This window comes from Staurois parvus, unplaced genomic scaffold (genome assembly GCF_062004578.1).
Source record: "Staurois parvus isolate SC_StPar_1 unplaced genomic scaffold, SC_StPar_1.0 ptg000500l, whole genome shotgun sequence".
NCBI lineage: Eukaryota > Metazoa > Chordata > Amphibia > Anura > Ranidae > Staurois > Staurois parvus.
Genome location: NW_028318296.1, coordinates 1005223 through 1025004, shown reverse-complemented (window position 1 = coordinate 1025004; position 19782 = coordinate 1005223). Strand labels below are relative to the sequence as shown.

Genomic DNA, 19782 nt, shown 5'->3' with positions numbered 1-19782 from the left:
TCATTGGGATTTTTTTTACCAAAAACATGGAGCAGAATACATTTTGGCCTAAATTTATGACCAACTTTGAGTTTACTATATATTTGTTATAGCTGAAAGTAAAAAATATTGTTTTTCTTCAAAATTCTAGGCCTTTTTTTGTTTATAGCGTGAAAAATAAAAAGCGCACAGGTGATCAAATACCAACGAAAGAAAGCTCTATTTGTGTGAAAAAAAGGACGTAAATTTCGTTTGGGTGCAGCATTGCATGACCGCGCAATTATCAGTTGAATTAGTGCAGCGCCGAGTAGCAAAAAGAGGCCCGGTCATTAAGGGGGGTAAATCCTCAGGAGCTCAAGTGGTTAAAATAATTTTTGACAACTACAGGGCTCTGATATTTGATACAGCTACTTTGAAGAAAGGGAGGGGAACAGAATACCTGCCGCTGCAGCATTTTACTGTGCAAGCTAGCAGTACTGGCTCCAGCAGGGATGTGTGATGTATGTTTCATTGTCATCACAATGCTTGCTTTTTTTTTTTTTTGCTTTTTTTTTTTTTACATTACACCAGCATTGTGGAGTGATCGGGGCAGATAGAAAAAAATTGTTTTCTATTTGTCCTAGTGGTGACCTGCATTTATCTATTGCAGAAAAATGCACTTCACTGGAAATAATTTGAACAAGTCTTAAAGCTTTGTTCTGCAAGTATTCACAAATGCAAAAAGATGGGGTGGCACAGTGGCTTAGTGGTTAGCACTTTTGCCTTGCAGTAATTGTCATGGTCATGGGTTCGATTCCCAACCATGGCGCCTCCTGCATGGAGTTTGCATGGGTTTCCTCCGGTTTCATCCCAAACTCCAAAGACATGCTGGTAGGTGAATTGGCTCCTGTCTAAATTGTCCCTAGTATGTGTATGTATGAATGTGAGTTAGGGACCTTAGATTGTACACCCCTTGAGGGTTAGGGACTGATGTGAATGTACAATATATATGTAAAGTGCTGCGTAAATTGATGGCGCTATATAAGTACCTGAAATAAACAAAGAGGGACCCCTAGATCAGTTCCTGGGCTCCAAAAAATGTCTTTGCCAATATTCACGACTTACCATCAAACATAGTTGCCATGCTTTATGCTGTGACACAGATTTTCTGCAGTACTTGTCCTGTCGCTATGTGAAGGTCCCCTCCTAGAACAGCTGTAAAGCAACATTAAACACTTCAGTAACAGTATTTTCTATTTATTAATATGAAAGTCAGCAAAAAAAAGTTTAAGGCTCATCCCGACAGACAATGTTTTCCTGGATTTTAGGTGCACTTGGAATATATGGCGAACCCAGGTCAGCAAAATCCTACTGACTCCAAGTGAGCAGTACAATCACACATACCTGCTATGTATTGCCTTGTTTCTTCAGATGCCACACATCCTGTTGAGCTGTATTTGAACTGGAGGCAAAGCAAGTCAAATGGAGGCCATTCAAATGCGATCCTCACAAGACCTCCTACTTTCTAGCTCTCTGGTCTCCACCTCCCACGCCCGACTGCAGGACTTCACCAGGACTTCCCCCATATTCTGGAAATCACTACCCCAATCCATCAGACTGTCACCTACTCTCCTCACCTTTAGGCGCACCTTGAAAACCCATCTCTTCAGGGAACCCTACCCCACCTCACCTAACAGCCGTTCTCCTCCACTCCTCCTACCACTCCATCCCCCACAGCCACTTCCTCCTGTACCACCATCCCCTCCCTCCTAGATTGTAAGCTCAAAAGAGCAGGGCCCTCGAACCCCTCATGTATTGTATTGTTACTGTATTGTCTCATGTTCTGTCCCCCACTATAATGTACAGCACTGAGCAAACCTTTTCACGCTATATAAATACTGTATAATATAATATATAATATTGCCAATTGATGTGTTTTCTATCCAAACCAGCTGCATGCATTTGAATAGAAAACACAACAGCAATGATTTCTTTGTGTCTGCTTTTTGCTATTGGGTGCAGATTTGGGGGAAACAAATAAATGTTCCAAAAGGTATTGTGGTTGATTTCCTAATGGAAAATAGACTGTGCACTTTGCAAGTGCATTTGCTCCAGAGCTTAGTAAATGAGGTAAAGCTTCACTTGAAAATGAAAAAAAAAACGAACAAAACAGCATTTTACTTGCACATGATCGGATGACGGAAGTCAGCAGAGCTCTCCCTCATTTACTAAGCTCTGGAGTAAATCAAACCATTTGTGTCTGAGATATAAACTTGCATCTTTGTGTTTCACACAGCAGCTAGCTCTTATGCAGGCCATAGATGGGTCGAAAATCGGCCGATTTTTTGGCCGAAAATAAAATCGGCCGATTTTCGGATCATTAGTGGGCTATTTGTTTGGCCGTTTTTCGGTATTTTGGCTGTTTTTTTTGATCGGGAAAGTTGGAAAAAAATCGGCCGATTTTTTACCGATCGGCCGATTTTCGCGGCAATAATGGGCTAATCGGCCGATTTTTTACCGATAAAAAATCTGCGCATGAGCAGTGACCTGCAAGAGGAAGACAAAAAGAAGAAAAGAAGAAGAGGAAGAAGAAGAGGATGAAGAAGAAGAAGAAGAGGATGATGATGATGAAGAAGAAGAAGAGGATGATGATGATGAAGAAGTAGAAGAAGAAGAGGATGATGATGACGAAGAAGAAGAAGAAGAAGAAGAAGAGGATGATGATGACGAAGAAGAAGAGGATGATGATGATGATGATGATGATGATGATGATGATGATGAAAAAGAAGAAGAGGAGGATGATGATGAAGAAGAGGATGATGATGATGATGATGAAGAAAAAGAAGAAGAGGGTGATGATGAAGAAGAAGAAGAGGGTGATGATGATGAAGAAAAAGAAGAAGAGGATGATGATGATGAAGAGGATGATGATGACGAAGAAGAAGAGGATGATGATGACGAAGAAGAAGAAGAAGAGGAGGATGATGATGATGAAAAAGAAGAAGAGGAGGATGATGATGAAGAAGTAGAAGAAGAGGATGATGATGAAGAAGTAGAAGAAGAGGATGATGATGAAGAAGTAGAAGAAGAAGAAGAGGATGATGATGATGAAGTAGAAGAAGAAGAAGAAGAGGATGATGATGAAGAAGAAGAAGAAGAGGATGATGATGAAGAAGGAGAAGAAGAAGGATGAAAATAAGAGGAATTCCAGTCCGGCAAAAAGTGTCTCTGCAGAGAGCTCCGCTATTTCTTTGACAGTTCTTTGACATTTACAGCGGTTGCAACATTGTATCTATTTGTTTCCGAATAAAAACATCTGTATCCTAAATGGATACAAATAGATACATTGTTGCAACCTCTGTAAATGTCAAGGAACTGTCAAAGAAATAGCAGAGCTCTCTGCAGGGACACTTTTTGCAGGCTGTAGACGGGATGAAAATCGGCCGATTTTTTTTACCATTGGTGGTAACGTCGGCCACTTGAACGACCGATTTTTCGTTTTTTTAAAAGAAAAATCGGCCGAATTTCGACCCATCTATGGCCTGCATTAGGGTCAAGACTGCTTCTTTCCCCATACAAGTCAATAGGAATACAAAAAAAGCTTGAAGCAGGTTAATGCAGCTTAGATAAGGACACCTTAGTCCAGTGCTTGTCAACTTTTATTGAAATGGGACCTCAAATGTGGCCCCTGACATCACCAGAAGGTCAGCACATAATGTTCAATATATGTAATGCTTGAGAGGACTGTCAGACTGCAGACCTAATAGAGGAAGTGAGGGCCAGGGAGCGGGCAAGGTACATTTTAAACACTTCAAGTCCAGACACTTTCACCCCCTTCCTCTCCAGGCCAATTTTCAGTGCTATCACACTTTGAATGACAATTGCGCGGTCATGCAACACTGTACCTATATGAATGTTTTAGCATTTTATTGAGACAGATAAAACTTTTGGTGGTATTTATTCACCACTGGGATTTTTATTTTTTTACTATATAAATGAAAAAGTCCAAAAATTTTGAAAAAATGTGTTTTTCTTAAAACATTTTGCAAATAAATAATATTTCTTCATAAATCTTGGCCAAAATGTATTCGGTTATCTTTTTAGTACAATAATAAATAACCCAAATAAGTTTATAACCAAAAATTATAATTTTTCAAAAATGTTTTAACTTTTTTTATATTAATATTTATGGGGTTTTTTTTACATACTGTCACCCTAGCAGTACAGTGTCACCATAGTGACACTGTACTACTTGTGGGGGATGATGACTTCTTTTTTTTTTTACACTGATTGCTTTTACACCCATAAAGGCTGTAAAAACAATAATTTCTCCTTCTCTCTAGCTGCATTCTTGCAGCCTTTGAGAAATACTGTGTGAACTGTGATTGGTCACAGCTTGTCACATGGTTCAAGGCTGTTGTGAATAGCCATGTACCATGTGATCTCTGTGATCATTCACAGATTTCACTAGTAGTAAGCAATGATGTCAGAAGTGACATCTTGCTTCCTACTATTCATGTGATCACTGATTGGCCAATCAGTGATCACATGATTGGAACCTCACACAGAGGTCCCATACAGCAATCGGTGTTCCGCTGTGTCCAGAGGCCACAGCGGGCACCGGATCGCGGTGCCGTGCACTCCCAGGGAGCGCGCACACTTGAAAATGCAGGGGCCATTTATGAACAGCAACCCGCCCCTGCACTGCTCCTGTCCGGCCGTTTATATACATGGGCCAGATGGGAAGTGGTTAAGTTGGAGATGGCTGCAGAAGACAATGTGAACCTGGGAACGTTACATGAGGTTAGTAGAGATCAATGTTATTACCATAATCAATTTTACCACTACAAAATGCTGAGGTCCAAGGGCCACACTTCATGTACCAAAGGGCCATGTTCGGCTCTTGGGCCGCAGGTTGGACACCAGGGCCTTACATCTCAGTCACATCAAACCCAACTTTCAAATCATGAAATTTACAGCGAAGTCGCACAATTTCAAAGTCAGGTGACATGCCAATTTCAGGTGCGATTTGCAAGACATCTGACACAGATTATATAGTTAGTCTGGCTGAAAAAAGACAAAAGTCCATCCAAGTCAACCACAGTTGATCCAGAGGAAGGCAAAAAAAGCCAGCAAAGCATGATCCAATTTGCTCCTGCAGGGGAAAAAATTCCTTCCTGATTCCCCGAGAGGCAATCAGATATTCCCTGGATCAACTTTACCCATAAATATTAGTATCCAGTTATATTCTGTGTATCCAAAAAAGAATCCAGGACTTTTTTAAAGCAATCCACTGAGCTGTCCAGAACCAACTCTTGAGGGAGTCTATTCCACATCAACAGATGTCTAAGTAAATCGGACCAAAAGTAGTGCATGTACCACTTTAGAAATCAGTGCGGTTCCAACCAAGTCGGAACCGCACCGATATGACCGCTCTAATTGCGGACAATAGGGTGCAACTTGCCTTGCGATTTGCAATCGAAGGCCAATTTGCATCCAGTATGACCGGGGTGTTGGTCAATAAAACTGATCATCTGCACAGCACAGGCGATGCCGTCTGTTAAAATTTGCAGCAGCCACCACACTCAAGGCATGGTGGATGCCTCCTCCAGCTGTTGTTTAGACTTGGTTGGTGGATGAGGAGCTTTAAAACCAAAGCTCAACCAGCTGTTTTTACCGCTCCCCCCAGCTGCCAGTACGAACAAGGCCTTAGACTATAATGTGTGTGAATGTGTATGTAAAGTGTAAATAATGAGGAGAACTTTCATCAGACATTTGGTGTATACTTGTGATCTTCCTTTCACTTTTTGTAACCACTTGTAACCAAAATTTTGGTTTTTAATAGTTCATGCAATGTTTGTCTTATGTGTTTGGGGTGTTGTGTTATTTTGCCTTTGCTTGTACAATTCCTGTGAGGGGTTGTATTGTTATACCATTATATCATGTCCATTGTCTGACACACTAACATCTATATTGTGTATTTCCACCCCCTTTTTCCTGCTTTTTGTCCTATTTCCTATCATGTTTTTCCAGCTGCCATTATTTTTGCATGCAACTTCAACAGCAGTATTGTTATGTATACTCATGGTTGGCATACATGTTGTTTTTGGCTCGTCTCCTTATGATCTGTGCTTGTTGTTACCAGTGTGATCATATTCTTATTCACCACTAGGGGCCCCCTTGCCCCGGGTCTCTACTGGTGGCACCCACCACGCGCAAGCTGATGCCGAAGTTTCTGTGGGTGTCTGCCTATCCCTTTTGGTCTGATTGATGAGGGGCTCTGAGGACGTACCGAGCATCCCTTTGACTGCTTCAGCTGCGTCTGTCATGTTTCTCCTCCCCCCATTGGACCCACACTTGTAGGAGGGTTTCTGACAAGTGACGACATCACGCCACACCAGTGGGCGGGGTGGTGCCTGCGTGCTGCTCGCCCAGGGGATAGCAATATGGCTTCTTGCCAGCTCTGGGACATAACTACTCCCATTTGCTGCACCTGATGGGCCACAGGCAGGGGCGTGTCTACCGCAAGGCAAACAAGGCATTTGCCTAGGGCAACAATTTTCAGGGGTGCGGCACTACCCCACCAGGAGAAGGAACCTGGTGAGCAGCAGCGGACAGAGCCCTGAAGGGCCGCCATCAGAGGTAATGCCACTGGTACTCCTGTAGGTGGCCCGGACAGCAGGAGGATCGGTGTGGTGCGCGAGAGCAGTTGCAGAAGGATGCACTGTGTATCTCTCCCTCCAGCAGCTGAAAGTCGGTTTGAGGTTTCTCCCCCTCTCCCTCCCTCCGGCTTTCTGCTGCTGAAGGGAGAGACAGGCCTGGGCGGATGGAGGGGGTGCCCTGGTGTTCCTGAGTAGCCGCTCTCCGCTGAGCTCCTTCCCCCGCCCGCACTCAGAGCTGGGACCAGGAGACAGCCTGGAGCAGGGAGAGAAGTGGCTGAGGAGGTGTGAACCGTTGGCGCTATATAAATCCTGTATAATAATAATGTGTTGTGATCTCCGGGCTCTCCCTCCATGCATCAAGGATAGATCGTATGGGACTATACACACACAGTATGATTACCACCCCCTGCCCACATTTCCTGCTGCCTGGAGAACAGCAACCCTTGGAGGAGGTGGGGGGAAGTAATCATAGTGTGTGTGTGTGTGTGTATGTGTATGTGTATGTGTATGTGTGTGTATGTGTATGTGTATGTGTATGTGTGTGTATGTGTATGTGTATGTGTGTGTGCGCGCAGTTCCACACGATCTGAGAGAGAGAAAAGAGAGGGAAGAGGGGAGAGAGAGGGGAGTAGGAAGAGAGAGAGAGGGAAGAGAGAGAGAGGGGTGAGTGAGAGGTGAAAGAAGCGAGGGAAGAGAGGTAAGAGAGAGAGGGGGAGGGAAAAGGGAGAGAGGAGAGAGAGGGGAGAGATAGAAAAGAGAGAGAGAAGGAAGGGAGAGAGAGGGAGAAAAGAGAGAGGGGGGAGAGAGGGGGGAAAGAGAGGGGAGAGAGAGGGGGGAGGGAGAGGGGAGAGAGGGGGGAGAAAGAGAGAGAGGTGGAATAGAGAGAGAGAGAGAGAGAGAGATGGAAGAGAGGGGGGGTGAGAAAGAAGAGAGAGGGAAGAAAGAGGGAGAGGGGGGAGGTGGAGAGGAGAGAGAGGGAGGGAGAGGGAAGAGAGAGGTGGAAGAGAAAGAGAGCAGGGAGAGAGAGGGGGAAGAATGAGAGAGGGGGGGGGAAGAGAGGAGGGGAGAGAAGAAAGAGAGAGGGAAGAAAGAGAGAGCAAGGGAGAGGAGAGAGGGAGAGAAGATAGAAACAGGGAAGAGAGAGAGGGAGGAGAGGGAGAGAGGGGGGGGGAGGGGGAGAGGGAGAAGAGGAGAGAGAGAGGGAAACATGGAAGAGAGGGGAAAGAAAGAGAGAGAGAGAGGAGAGAGAGAGAGAGAGAAGATGGACACAGGGAAGAGAGGGAGAGGGGGAGAGAGGGGGAAGAGGGAGGGGAGAGAGGGAAGAGTGAGAGGGAGAGGAGAGAGAGAGAAGATGGAAACAGGGAAGAGAGAGAGGGGGAGAGGGAGAGAGAGGGGGGGAAGGGGGAGGGGGAGAGAGGGAGAAGAGAGAGAGGGGGAAGGGGAGAGAGAGAGGGAAACATGGAAGAGAGGGGGGAGAAAGAGAGAGAGAGAGGAGAGAGAGAGAAGATGGACACGGGGAAGAGGGAGAGGGGGAGAGAGAGGGAAGAGGGAGGGGAGAGAGGGAAGAGAGGGAGGGAGAGGAGAGAGAGAGAAGATGGAAACAGGGAAGAGAGAGAGGGAGGAGAGGGAGAGAGAGGGGGGTGGGGGGAGGGAGAGGAGAGGAGAGAGAGAGGGAAACATGGAAGAGAGAGAGGGGGGAGAGAAAGAGAGAGAGAATAGAAAGAGGGAGAGAGAGAGGGGGGGGAGAGAGAATCATATATACATACACACACTTATTGAACACACTCTCTCACTTGGGGAAGGGGGTGGCGCAAAATTTTGGTGCTGCCCAGCACAAAATCTAAATACACCATTAGCCACAGATGCGAGGCATTGGCCTCCTACAGTCAGGTCCATAAATATTGGGACATTGACACAATTCTAACATTTTTGGCTCTATACACCACAATGGATTTGAAATGAAACGAACAAGATGTGCTTTAACTGCAGACTGTCAGCTTTAATTTGAGGGTATTTACATCCAAATCAGGTGAACGGTGTAGGAATTACAACAGTTTGCATATATGCCTCCCACTTGTTAAGGAACCAAAAGTAATGGGACAGAATAATAATCATAAATCAAACTTTCACTTTTTAATACTTGGTTGCAAATCCTTTGCAGTCAATTACAGCCTGAAGTCTGGAACGCATAGAACATCACCAGACGCTGGGTTTCATCCCTGGTGATGCTCTGCCAGGCCTCTACTGCAACTGTCTTCAGTTCCTGCTTGTTCTTGGGGCATTTCCCCTTCAGTTTTGTCTTCAGCAAGTGAAATGCATGCTCAATCGGATTCAGGTCAGGTGATTGACTTGGCCATTGCATAACATTCCACTTCTTTCCCTTAAAAAACTCTTTGGTTGCTTTTGCAGTCTGCTTTGGGTCATTGTCCATCTGCACTGTGAAGCGTCCAATGAGTTGTGAAGCATTTGGCTGAATATGAGCAGATAATATTGCCCGAAACACTTCAGAATTCATCCAGCTGCTTTTGTCAGCAGTCACATCATAAATAAATACAAGAGAACCAGTTCCATTGGCAGCCATACATGCCCACGCCATGACACTACCACCACCATGCTTCACTGATGAGGTGGTATGCTTAGGATCATGAGCAGTTCCTTTCCTTCTCCATACTCTTCTCTTCCCATCACTCTGGTACAAGTTGATCTTGGTCTCATCTGTCCATAGGATGTTGTTCCAGAACTGTGAAGGCTTTTTTAGATGTCGTTTGGCAAACTCTAATCTGGCCTTCCTGTTTTTGAGGCTCACCAATGGTTTACATCTTGTGGTGAACCCTCTGTATTCACTCTGGTGAAGTCTTCTCTTGATTGGTGACTTTGACACACATACACCTACCTCCTGGAGAGTGTTCTTGATCTGGCCAACTGTTGTGAAGGGTGTTTTCTTCACCAGGGAAAGAATTCTTCGGTCATGCACCACAGTTGTTTTCCGTGGTCTTCCGGGTCTTTTGCTGTTGCTGAGCTCACCGGTGCGTTCCTTAAGGATGTTCCAAACAGTTGTTTTGGCCACGCCTAATGTTTTTGATATCTCTCTGATGGGTTTGTTTTGTTTTTTCAGCCTAATGATGGATTGCTTCACTGATAGTGACAGCTCTTTGGATCTCATGTTGAGAGTTGACAGCAACAGATTCCAAATGCAAATAGCACACTTGAAATTAACTCTGGACCTTTTATCTGCTCATTGTAATTGGGATAATGAGGGAATAACACACACCTGGCCATGGAACAGCTGAGAAGCCAATTGTCCCATTACTTTTGGTCCCTTAACAAGTGGGAGGCACATATGCAAACTGTTGTAATTCCTACACCGTTCACCTGATATGGATGAAAATACCCTCAAATTAAAGCTGACAGTCTGCAGTTAAAGCACATCTTGTTTGTTTCATTTCAAATCCATTGTGGTGGTGTATAGAGCCAAAAATGTTAGAATTGTGTCGATGTCCCAATATTTATGGATCTGACTGTATGTGCCCGGTCAGAAGAATATTTAGGAAAACAACTTGTCCAGGACAATCCTCGATGACAATGAATGGTCCAGACTGCTGTAAGTCTTTCGAGAACCAACGGGCTTGGTAATTCCTGTTCACATCCCCAGTCAACACCAAGTTGCTTAAATTCTATTCCAGGGTCCCATTCATCCAACACCTGACAGGCTCAAGCTCATGGCTTGGGTCTTGAGAGGCAGAGGCTAATAGATCTCGGGTGCTCTGTAAAGGTTGTGAATACTCTTATGAAAGCAAAGAAGAACAGTACTAACAGTATCTTAAGTAGAATATGACAGAAATTCTCAGGATTGCTGCTGATCAAGGTTTTACACTGGGCTCTTCACAAGTCTGTCACTTTCTGACGTTTCTGTAGGCAGGGGCTTGATTTATGTTTATGCATAAGTAACGCTATGGGCCCAAATTTCAGATATCTCTGCGTTCACCGGCATACAGTGGGCAACCAACACTCAATTATACTGTCCTTCAAGCTGCAACTTGGTTGAAACCTACCTAAGGGATTGTTGTTTTTGAAGTGGGATCTCCTACTGGTGTTGGACTTGTTTGCATCAGATGCCTTCAATCAAAGTGGCCCCCTGTGGTACCTCATGCTGAAATATGCTTTCGTGGTGGCAATTACATCAACCAGAAGAGTGTTCATATTAGTGGTCCTGGAGTTAAAGAACTCTTTCTTACATTCATTCCGAATAGGGTGGTACTCATGCAGATGCTCAAGATCGTGCCTAAGTGGCCTTCAGAGTCCATATCACATGAAAAGTTGTCCTTCCTACACCCCTGTTGGAGTACTCAAGAAGTTAGCCCATCAGCTGTGGATCAAGCTTTAAAATGTTGGGTCAATCTATACATTCATGGCTCATTACTGTATAGAAGCCATCCTAATAACAGTTGAGTTTGGCAGAGGCATTCTGGCTTCTGCTTTTAGCCAGAATTGAGGAGTGTGTGGCATTATCCCTCCCCTGTGTGTCTAGTTAGTTCCCAGCTGTGCCGACATGGAGCTATCAGGAAAATGGAAAATGGAATGACAGATACTTACAGTAATTTTCTTTTCCTGACGAGCTCCGTGTCAGCACAATCCCCTCCCAGCTTGGTAGGACTAGTGACAGAATGCCAAGGCTGCAGGTGTGCTCCAATTTATGAGTTAGGTCCTGGAAGCATGGGGGCGCGGGGCCCTTACCCAGCTGTGCTGGCATGGAGCTGGTCAGCAAAGGAAAATTACTGTATCTGTCATTCAATTTTCCATTTTTTTTTACAATTTTTTAATAATTTTTTTTAAAATGCTGTCACCAGAGCAGTGCACTGTCATCATAGTGAAACTGTATTGCCCTGGAGGGTGATCAGGTTTTTTACATTATGATTGCTTACACAGTCATGACCACTGTGTATGCAAGAACTGTGCAATGCACCATTCATCTGCATTCATGCAGACTTTGTTTACTACTGTGATCACTGTGATTGGTCACAGGAATCACACGGTGCAGGGTCAATTTAATTGGCCCTGTACCATGTTATTGCTGTGACCAATTACCGAGATCACAGTAGTAAACAAGGGATAATGTATGACAGCCTATTTTTAACACTGTTACTGTGATTGGTCAATGACATTGGCCCTTTTTTCTGATCTGTGGTTTGCTGTGCCTGAGGGACACATAGATTGCAGATTGAACTGCTGCACTACCCTGAGGACATCTTCCCAGAACAACACTTAATACTCGGGGAAAGCTGCACATGCACAGATGTACAGGGAAACCCACGCATGCACAGGCCCTGTGTCACATCTGCACACATGCAGAATCCAATGAATGTGGGGAAGGAGGAGGAGGCAGGGCAAGATGAGTAGGTTTAGGGTGAGGGTCCACTTTAACTATATTTTATGAAATTAAGCCATGACCACTGTTTGCCACATCACATGCATAACTGCACACTGAGGTGTCCCTCTTTTTCAGGCTCTAAAGTTGGGAGAAATGAGCACACACTGTACAAAACACAATGCATGCACAATGAACACAGTATAGAGCAAATACAGCAAGCGGCATACCTATTTATATCATATATAACACAGAATATACACAGCACACAGTACAGATGTATGCAGCATACAGCACACAGAACATACACAGCATTCACAATACACAGCATACCCAGCACAGAGTACACACATACCCAGCACAGAGTACACGTACTACAGAATGTACATACAGTAGCTTCCAGCATACATAGTTACATAGTTAGTCTGGCTGAAAAAAGACAAAAGTCCATCCAGTTCAACCATAGAAGAAAAAAAAAAAAGTTATAATCCAATACCCTAGTTGTAATAAAAATGCTGGGTGCAATAACTAAAAACAAGTCCTATACACGCAATCAACATGTAGTCATGCAGGTACCTTTTAATCAGCATTTAAACCATTACATATTCTATGCATGTGAAAGACCGTCTACCCAATGAACACCTGCCCTGGCACATCATAGCATTCACCCGGCACTCCAAGAAATAACAGAATCCAACTGCAAAGGTGGTCACGGAGAAGCCGTAGGTGCGACCAGTCGATGAGCCCATATAGCCTTGGTAAAAATCCCAGCACCAGAGCATCCTCTGGCCACTAAGGGGGGGCTTCTATTGGTCTCGCCCGGACCTCAGCCTTATAAACCCATTTTCTAAGCTGTCTAATAGTGGGCGGCGCCACACCCACCACGGGAGGGGCTAGCAGAAGGGTTCCGCAATGATAACAGAGTCACGTTCAACCACCATATTTGTTATCTGAAAAGTCACAATTTTGCTTCTTATCTACCCCAAAACCTCTTTTCATCTCCCCCAGACTTTCTTTCTAACTTAGATGTCGTTAACCGCCTCCGGCCCGCTATATAAGGAAATGCCGGACGCAAGGCGGTTCTCTTGTTCTGGGATATGACGTCCTCCCACTCTAACCGCATGTGTGCGCCCCCGGGTGCGCGCAGCACGGTGATCGGCGGTGCGCTGTGTCCCTGGGATACAGCGGATCACCGATCAACGGAAAGAGCAGAAGACGTCAGCTCTGTCATGTGATCAGCTGTGACCAATCACAGCTGATCGCATGTAAATTAGGAAATGCCGGTTTTCGGCATTTCTCTCCTCATGAGCTGTTACGCTGACATCTCATGAGGAGAGGAGAGCCAGTAATCGGCATTACTCAGAGGGGACATTACTCAGTGTGCCCTGATGATCAGTGTAGCCCCAGCAGTGCCACCTGTCAGTGGCCATCAATGCCAGCTGTCAGTGCCCATCAGTGCCTCATCAATGCCACATATCAGTGCCTACCAGTGCACATCAATGCCACATATCAGTGCCTATCTGAGCTGCCTTTCAGTGCCACCTATCAGTGCCAGTCAGTGCCACCTATCAGTGCCATATATGAGTGCTGCCTTACAGTGCCCATCAGTGATGCCTGTCAATACTCATCAGTGCCCATCAGTGCCGCCTATCAGTGCCCATCAGTGCTACCTATCAGTGCCCATCAGTGCCGTCTATCAGTGCCCATCACTGTAGCCTCATTAGCGCACATCAGTGAAGGAGAAAAATCACTTATTTACAAAATTTTATAACAGAAACTAAGAAAAAATAATAAACCCAGAGGTGATTAAATACCACCAAAAGAAAGCTCTATTTGTCTCAAAATGCTAAAAAATTCATATGGGTACAGTGTTGCATGACCGCGCAATTGTCATTCAAAGTGTGACAGCGCTGAAAGCTGAAAATTGGCCTGGGCAGGAAAGTGGTATAAGTGCCTGGTAGGCGAGGGGTTAAACAGGTTTTTATCTCCTAATGTGACATTACTAGATGTCATAAACACGTTTCATTCCATAAACAAGTTTTTATCTTGCTCTCAGCAGAACATCTTGTGACTTTGTTCCTTTGACCTAGAGAAATGACACATCAGTCACCTCTCATGCCCTTGGCATTTGGACAACAATGCTTTATTGTAAAAATAACCCAATAAACAAAGGGTCCAAGATCAACACATTTCATAGGCATTGCACTAGTCAAACACAGCATTCACAGTATAGAACGTATACACAGTCATCATGAATAATCCCTGATGGGTTGCATCAATACCAGTATCGATGTCGGTGCCGATACCGAGTGTTTGCACGAGTACTAGTGGAAATGCTCCCGATACCTGAAATTAATACCTTTGCCGTATGATTTGAGCTCATACAGAATGAATAGGTTCAAATCACACTGCAAAGAATTGCATGCAATTTGAGCAGGAATGTAGTGCAATTCCTATCAGAAATTGAATGAGGATCCCTGTACCACTCCTGTGTGATCTTGTGTGTGTCTGTGCAACCCTAATCCCTGTAATGTGTCAAATATGTTTATTTCCTATGATCGTTGGCTCCATCTAGTGGCCATAATGCGGTATTTACCTAATTTAATTTTTCAGGAAAATTCCACAATATAGCCACTAGATGGAGCTGATGATTATAGGAAACAGGACACATTACAGGGATTATTTGTGACAGCTATGCAAATACTGGGACAATTACAGCATTTTTTTTAAAAAATAGACCCCAAAGTGAGCACAGCATAGAGGGCACACAGCTTTCCAACCACTAGAGCATTTCTGTTACAGAATCTTAGTATGTCTGCTATTAAAAACAGGAAACCAGGTGGCTGGGGTCATGTTTTTTTCACATGCTAGTGTTTTTTATTTCAAAGATGATTTTTTTTTGCATATAGCTAGAAAGCTTAGATTGTAAGCTCCAAGGAGCTGGGTCCTCCTGTCCCTCTTGTATTAACCTGTATCTTTGCTGTATTGTCTTCCATTATATTGTAAAGCGCTGTGCAAACTGTTGGCGCTATATAAATCGTGAATAATAATAATAATAATAAAGCTGGAGCTTGGGTTGAATACCATCTTCCAAAAACAGCTAATTACATAGTTAGTCTGGCTGAAAAAAGACAAAAGTCCACTCAGTTCAACCATAAAAAAAAAATAGTTATATTCCTACACCCACAGTTGATCCAGAGGGAGGCAAAAAACCCAGCAAAGCATGATCCAATTTGCTCCTACAGGGGGAAAAATTCCTTCCTGATCCCCCGAGAGGCAATCGGATATTCCCTGGATCAACTTTACCTATAAATGTTATATCCAGTTATATTCTGTGTATCCAAGAAACAATCCAGGACTTTCCTACAGCAATCCACTGAGCTGGCCAGAGCCAACTCTTGAGGGAGTCTATTCCACATTCTCACAGCTCTCACTGTGAAGAGACCTTTCCGTGTTTGAAGATTAAGTTTATTTTCCTCCAGATGTAAAGAGTGCCCCCTTGTCCTCTGTGATGACCTCAGGGTGAATAACTCTACACCGAGTTCACTATATGAACCACTGATGTATTATACATGGAGATCATATCCCCCCTTATGTATTATACATGGAGATCATATCCCCCCTTATGTATTATACATGGAGATCATATCCCCCCTTATGTATTATACATGGAGATCATATCCCCCTCCTTATGTATTATACATGGAGATCATACCCCCCCTTATGTATTATACATGGAGATCATATCCCCCTCCTTATGTATTATACATGGAGATCATACCCCCCCTTATGTATTATACATGGAGATCATATCCCCCCTTATGTATTTATACATGGAGATCATATCCCCCCTTATGTATTATACATGGAGATCATATCCCCCCCTTATGTATTATACATGGAGATCACATCCCCCTTATGTATTATACATGGAGATCATATCCCCCCTTATGTATTATACATGGAGATCATATCCCCCCTTATGTATTATACATGGAGATCATATCCCCCCTTATGTATTATACATGGAGATCATATCCCCCCTTATGTATTATACATGGAGATCATATCCCCCCTTATGTATTATACATGGTGATCATATCCCCCCTTATGTATTATACATGGTGATCATATCCCTCCTTATGTATTATACATGGAGATCATATCCCCCCTTATGTATTATACATGGTGATCATATCCCCCCTTATGTATTATACATGGAGATCATATCCCCCCCTTATGTATTATACATGGAGATCATATCCCCCTTATGTATTATACATGCTGATCATGTTCCCCTTATGTATTATACATGCTGATCATATCCCCCCTTATGTATTATACATGCTGATCATATCCCCCTTATGTATTATACATGCTGATCATATCCCCCTTATGTATTATACATGCTGATCATATCCCCCCTTATGTATTATACATGCTGATCATATCCCCCTTATGTATTATACATGCTGATCATATCCCCCTTATGTATCATACATGGTGATCATATCCCCCCTTATGTATTATACATGGAGATCATATCCCCCCTTATGTATTATACATGGTGATCATATCCCCCTTATGTATTATACATGGTGATCATATCCCCCCTTATGTATTATACATGGAGATCATATCCCCCCCTTATGTATTATACATGGAGATCATATCCCCCCTTATGTATTATACATGGAGATCATATCCCCCCTTATGTATTATACGTGGTGATCATATCCCCCCTTATGTATTATACGTGGAGATCATATCCCCCCTTATGTATTATACGTGGAGATCATATCCCCCTTATGTATTATACGTGGAGATCATATCCCCCCTTATGTATTATACGTGGTGATCATATCCCCCCTTATGTATTATACGTGGTGATCATATCCCCCCTTATGTATTATACATGCTGATCATATCCCCCTTATGTATTATACATGGAGATCTTATCCCCCCTTATGTATTATACATGGAGATCATATCCCCCCTTATGTATTATACATGGAGATCATATCCCCCCTTATGTATTATACATGGAGATCATATCCCCCCTTATGTATTATACATGGAGATCATATCCCCCCTTATGTATTATACATGGTGATCATATCCCCCCTTATGTATTATACATGGAGATCATATCCCCCCTTATGTATTATACATGGAGATCATATCCCCCCTTAATCTCCTCTTCTCAAGAGAGAATAAATTCAGTTCCTCTAATCTTTCCTCATAGCTGATCTCCTCCATGCCTCTTATCAGTTTAGTTGCCCTTCTCTGTACTTTCTCCAGTTCCCCAATGTTCTTTTTGTGAATTGCTGCCCAAAACTGAACTGCATATTCCAGATGAGGTATTACTGATGAATTGTAATGGGGGAAATTATATCTCTCTCGCTTGCTCGCTTTAGAAGCCGCAACTTTTCATTGCTTCCAGGTTTTAGGCTCCACGCACACGGGGGCGTTTTAATAACACTGGTAACATTAGCTGTGTAAAGTCACATTAAAAACGCACATTTTTCAGCATTGCATGCCACTACCAGCATTATTAAAATGCCCAGTGTGCATGGAGCCTTATTGTGGGTTACACAGGTTGAATTCCGAAAGAATTTTCTTTCGAAAATCTTTTCAAAGAATTTTCGAAATTGACACCATTAGTGGGCCACAGAAATGGACGATTTTCGTACGACCATCGAATTTGAGTGATCGGGTATGTTGGAAATTTTTTGAAAAACAAACAAATTTCTAATCAATGATGGGAGAATCGTGCGAGAAATGTAATCAAAAAAGAAACAAGCGTGAGCTGTGACCTGGAAAGAAAAGAAAATTCGTGGCCTCGAAAAATTATTTTCTGTAGCAACATGTGAAATTGAAGGCTTGGTTGGTCGAATTTCGAAATCAATAGTGGCGCCATCAGATTACAAAACGCACTAAATTTTTGATTTTCTAAAGAAAATTAGTTCGGAATTTGACCCATTTATGTCCTGCATTAGTCACCGGTCACAACTCTGCGATTTAAAACCGTGCGATTTGTGTGCAATTTCAGCGAGAAATCAGATGCGATTTCTGAAGACTTTACTGCAACTTGTGAAGTTTTTCAATGATTTCTTGCAATTTGCAGTGCGTTTTCCATTGTATCCTATGTGACATCACAATAAAACTGCAGAAAAAGTAAAGCAAGAACTACTATAGAAATTGCGCTGCAGCAAATCAAACGTTAAGATACTGACACTAATACTGATGTGATTTTAGGTGCGATTTCAATTTGCAAATCGCACCTGAAATCACACTGGTATGACCGAGCACTTAGTGCCTATGAAAGGCAAGGACGAGTGGCATCCAGGGGCAGACTGACAACTCATGGGGCTGCCGGGCAATAGGGGATGATGGGGCCCCTGTATCCTCACCCACACCCACACCCAAAAAAGCCTATGAAAAAGGTACCAGGGGCATCTCATGGTACCCCCTACTGACCCCGAGCCCTCGGGCAGTGCCCGAGTTCCCAAATGGTCAGTCCGCCCCTGGTGGCAGCTGTAACAGGGAGAGATGCAAGTTAAGCCTGGCAGACACTACGAGTTGTTTTTATTCCTTCAACCCAGCAGACTGAAGGAAAAAAGCCTGACATCTCAGGAGGAGCTGCTGTACTAACTATCCAATGTTCATTCAGTACTCATGGGCTCAAAATTGGAGAGATAGAAAAATGGGGTTGAGGGGGACTTCAATTTGGGGAGACATAAAAATAACAGGCTGGGCTATGGGGAAATAGAAAAAGAAGGTTGGACTTTGGAAAGACAGAAACATGGAGGTGGGGGCTGGACTACGGAGACACAGGAAAACTGGGAGAAAGAGACTGGAATTTGGAGAGACAAAAAATAATGGAGGGGGGGGGGACGCTGAACTTTCAGGAGATAGAAAATGGCAGGGTGGAGTTTGGAGAGAGGGTAATGGTGGACAGGGAGAGAATAGTGGTGAACAGAAGAGAGGGTAATGGTGGACTGGAAAGGAGAGAGCAGAGCAGGAAAGAGAACAAAAGAGAGTTCAGTCAGACCCAGGAAGACATTCCTTTTCCCCAGCACACAGAATTACACAGAGAGGACGCCAATACACTGAAATACAAAGTAAATATCCATGTTACCTTTTATATCAGCCACAGCTCAGATCTGCCTGCCTTTTGGTGAACAAACTGAAAGCAGGCAACACGTCACCACCTCCCTCCTCCTCCCTAGGAATAGATAAAATGGCTCGCTAACCGTCAATGCTAGTCAGTTGCATTTGTTCTTTTGTAGACTGTTGAATAATTTATTAATGGAATTGTAATGTTCAATCACCTTGTTTTGAGGGATGTTTTATAAAAACTGAATACAAACACATGTATAACTCCCAATTGTTCTTCATTTGGAGGGACTGTCTCTGTTTCAGAACTAAGTTCCTCTGTCCCTGTTTTCTTAGCTGTCCATTTGTCTTATCTACGTACTGAATATATCGCTATACAAAAAGTATTATTTAAACATTGAAAAGTGTTAATTTGCATGAAAGCATTTATCCAACCTCTACATTATTTTGTTTGGTTTTTTTTTTTTAATTTGAAAAGTCAATAAAAAGGAAAAGTAGTGGTGAAAAATGCACTTGTTGCTTTAACCGCTTCTGGGTCATACCGGGCACTTTTGCCCCCTTCCTGCCCAGGCCATTTTTCAGGTTTCAGCGCTCTCACACTTTGAATGACAATTGCGCGGTCATACAACACTGTACCCAAACTAAAATTTTATCATTTTCTTCACACACCTAGAGCTT

General features: G+C 43.4%; 1 protein-coding gene across 1 annotated transcript in view; it reads right to left on the bottom strand.

Moving 5' to 3' along the window:
• Positions 1 to 19224, bottom strand: part of LOC149452044 (major histocompatibility complex class I-related protein 1-like) — a gene marked incomplete at its 3' end in the record, with an annotated part of 93511 nt that extends 74287 nt beyond the window's left edge. The window contains exons 1-2 of the mRNA XM_089689851.1: positions 19127 to 19224; positions 1084 to 1173 (exon numbers count right to left, since the gene is read on the bottom strand). Of these exons, the coding sequence (XP_089545977.1) occupies positions 1084 to 1102 (19 nt within the window). The remainder of the gene's footprint in view (positions 1 to 1083; positions 1174 to 19126) is intronic.
• Positions 19225 to 19782: the final 558 nt, after the last annotated feature.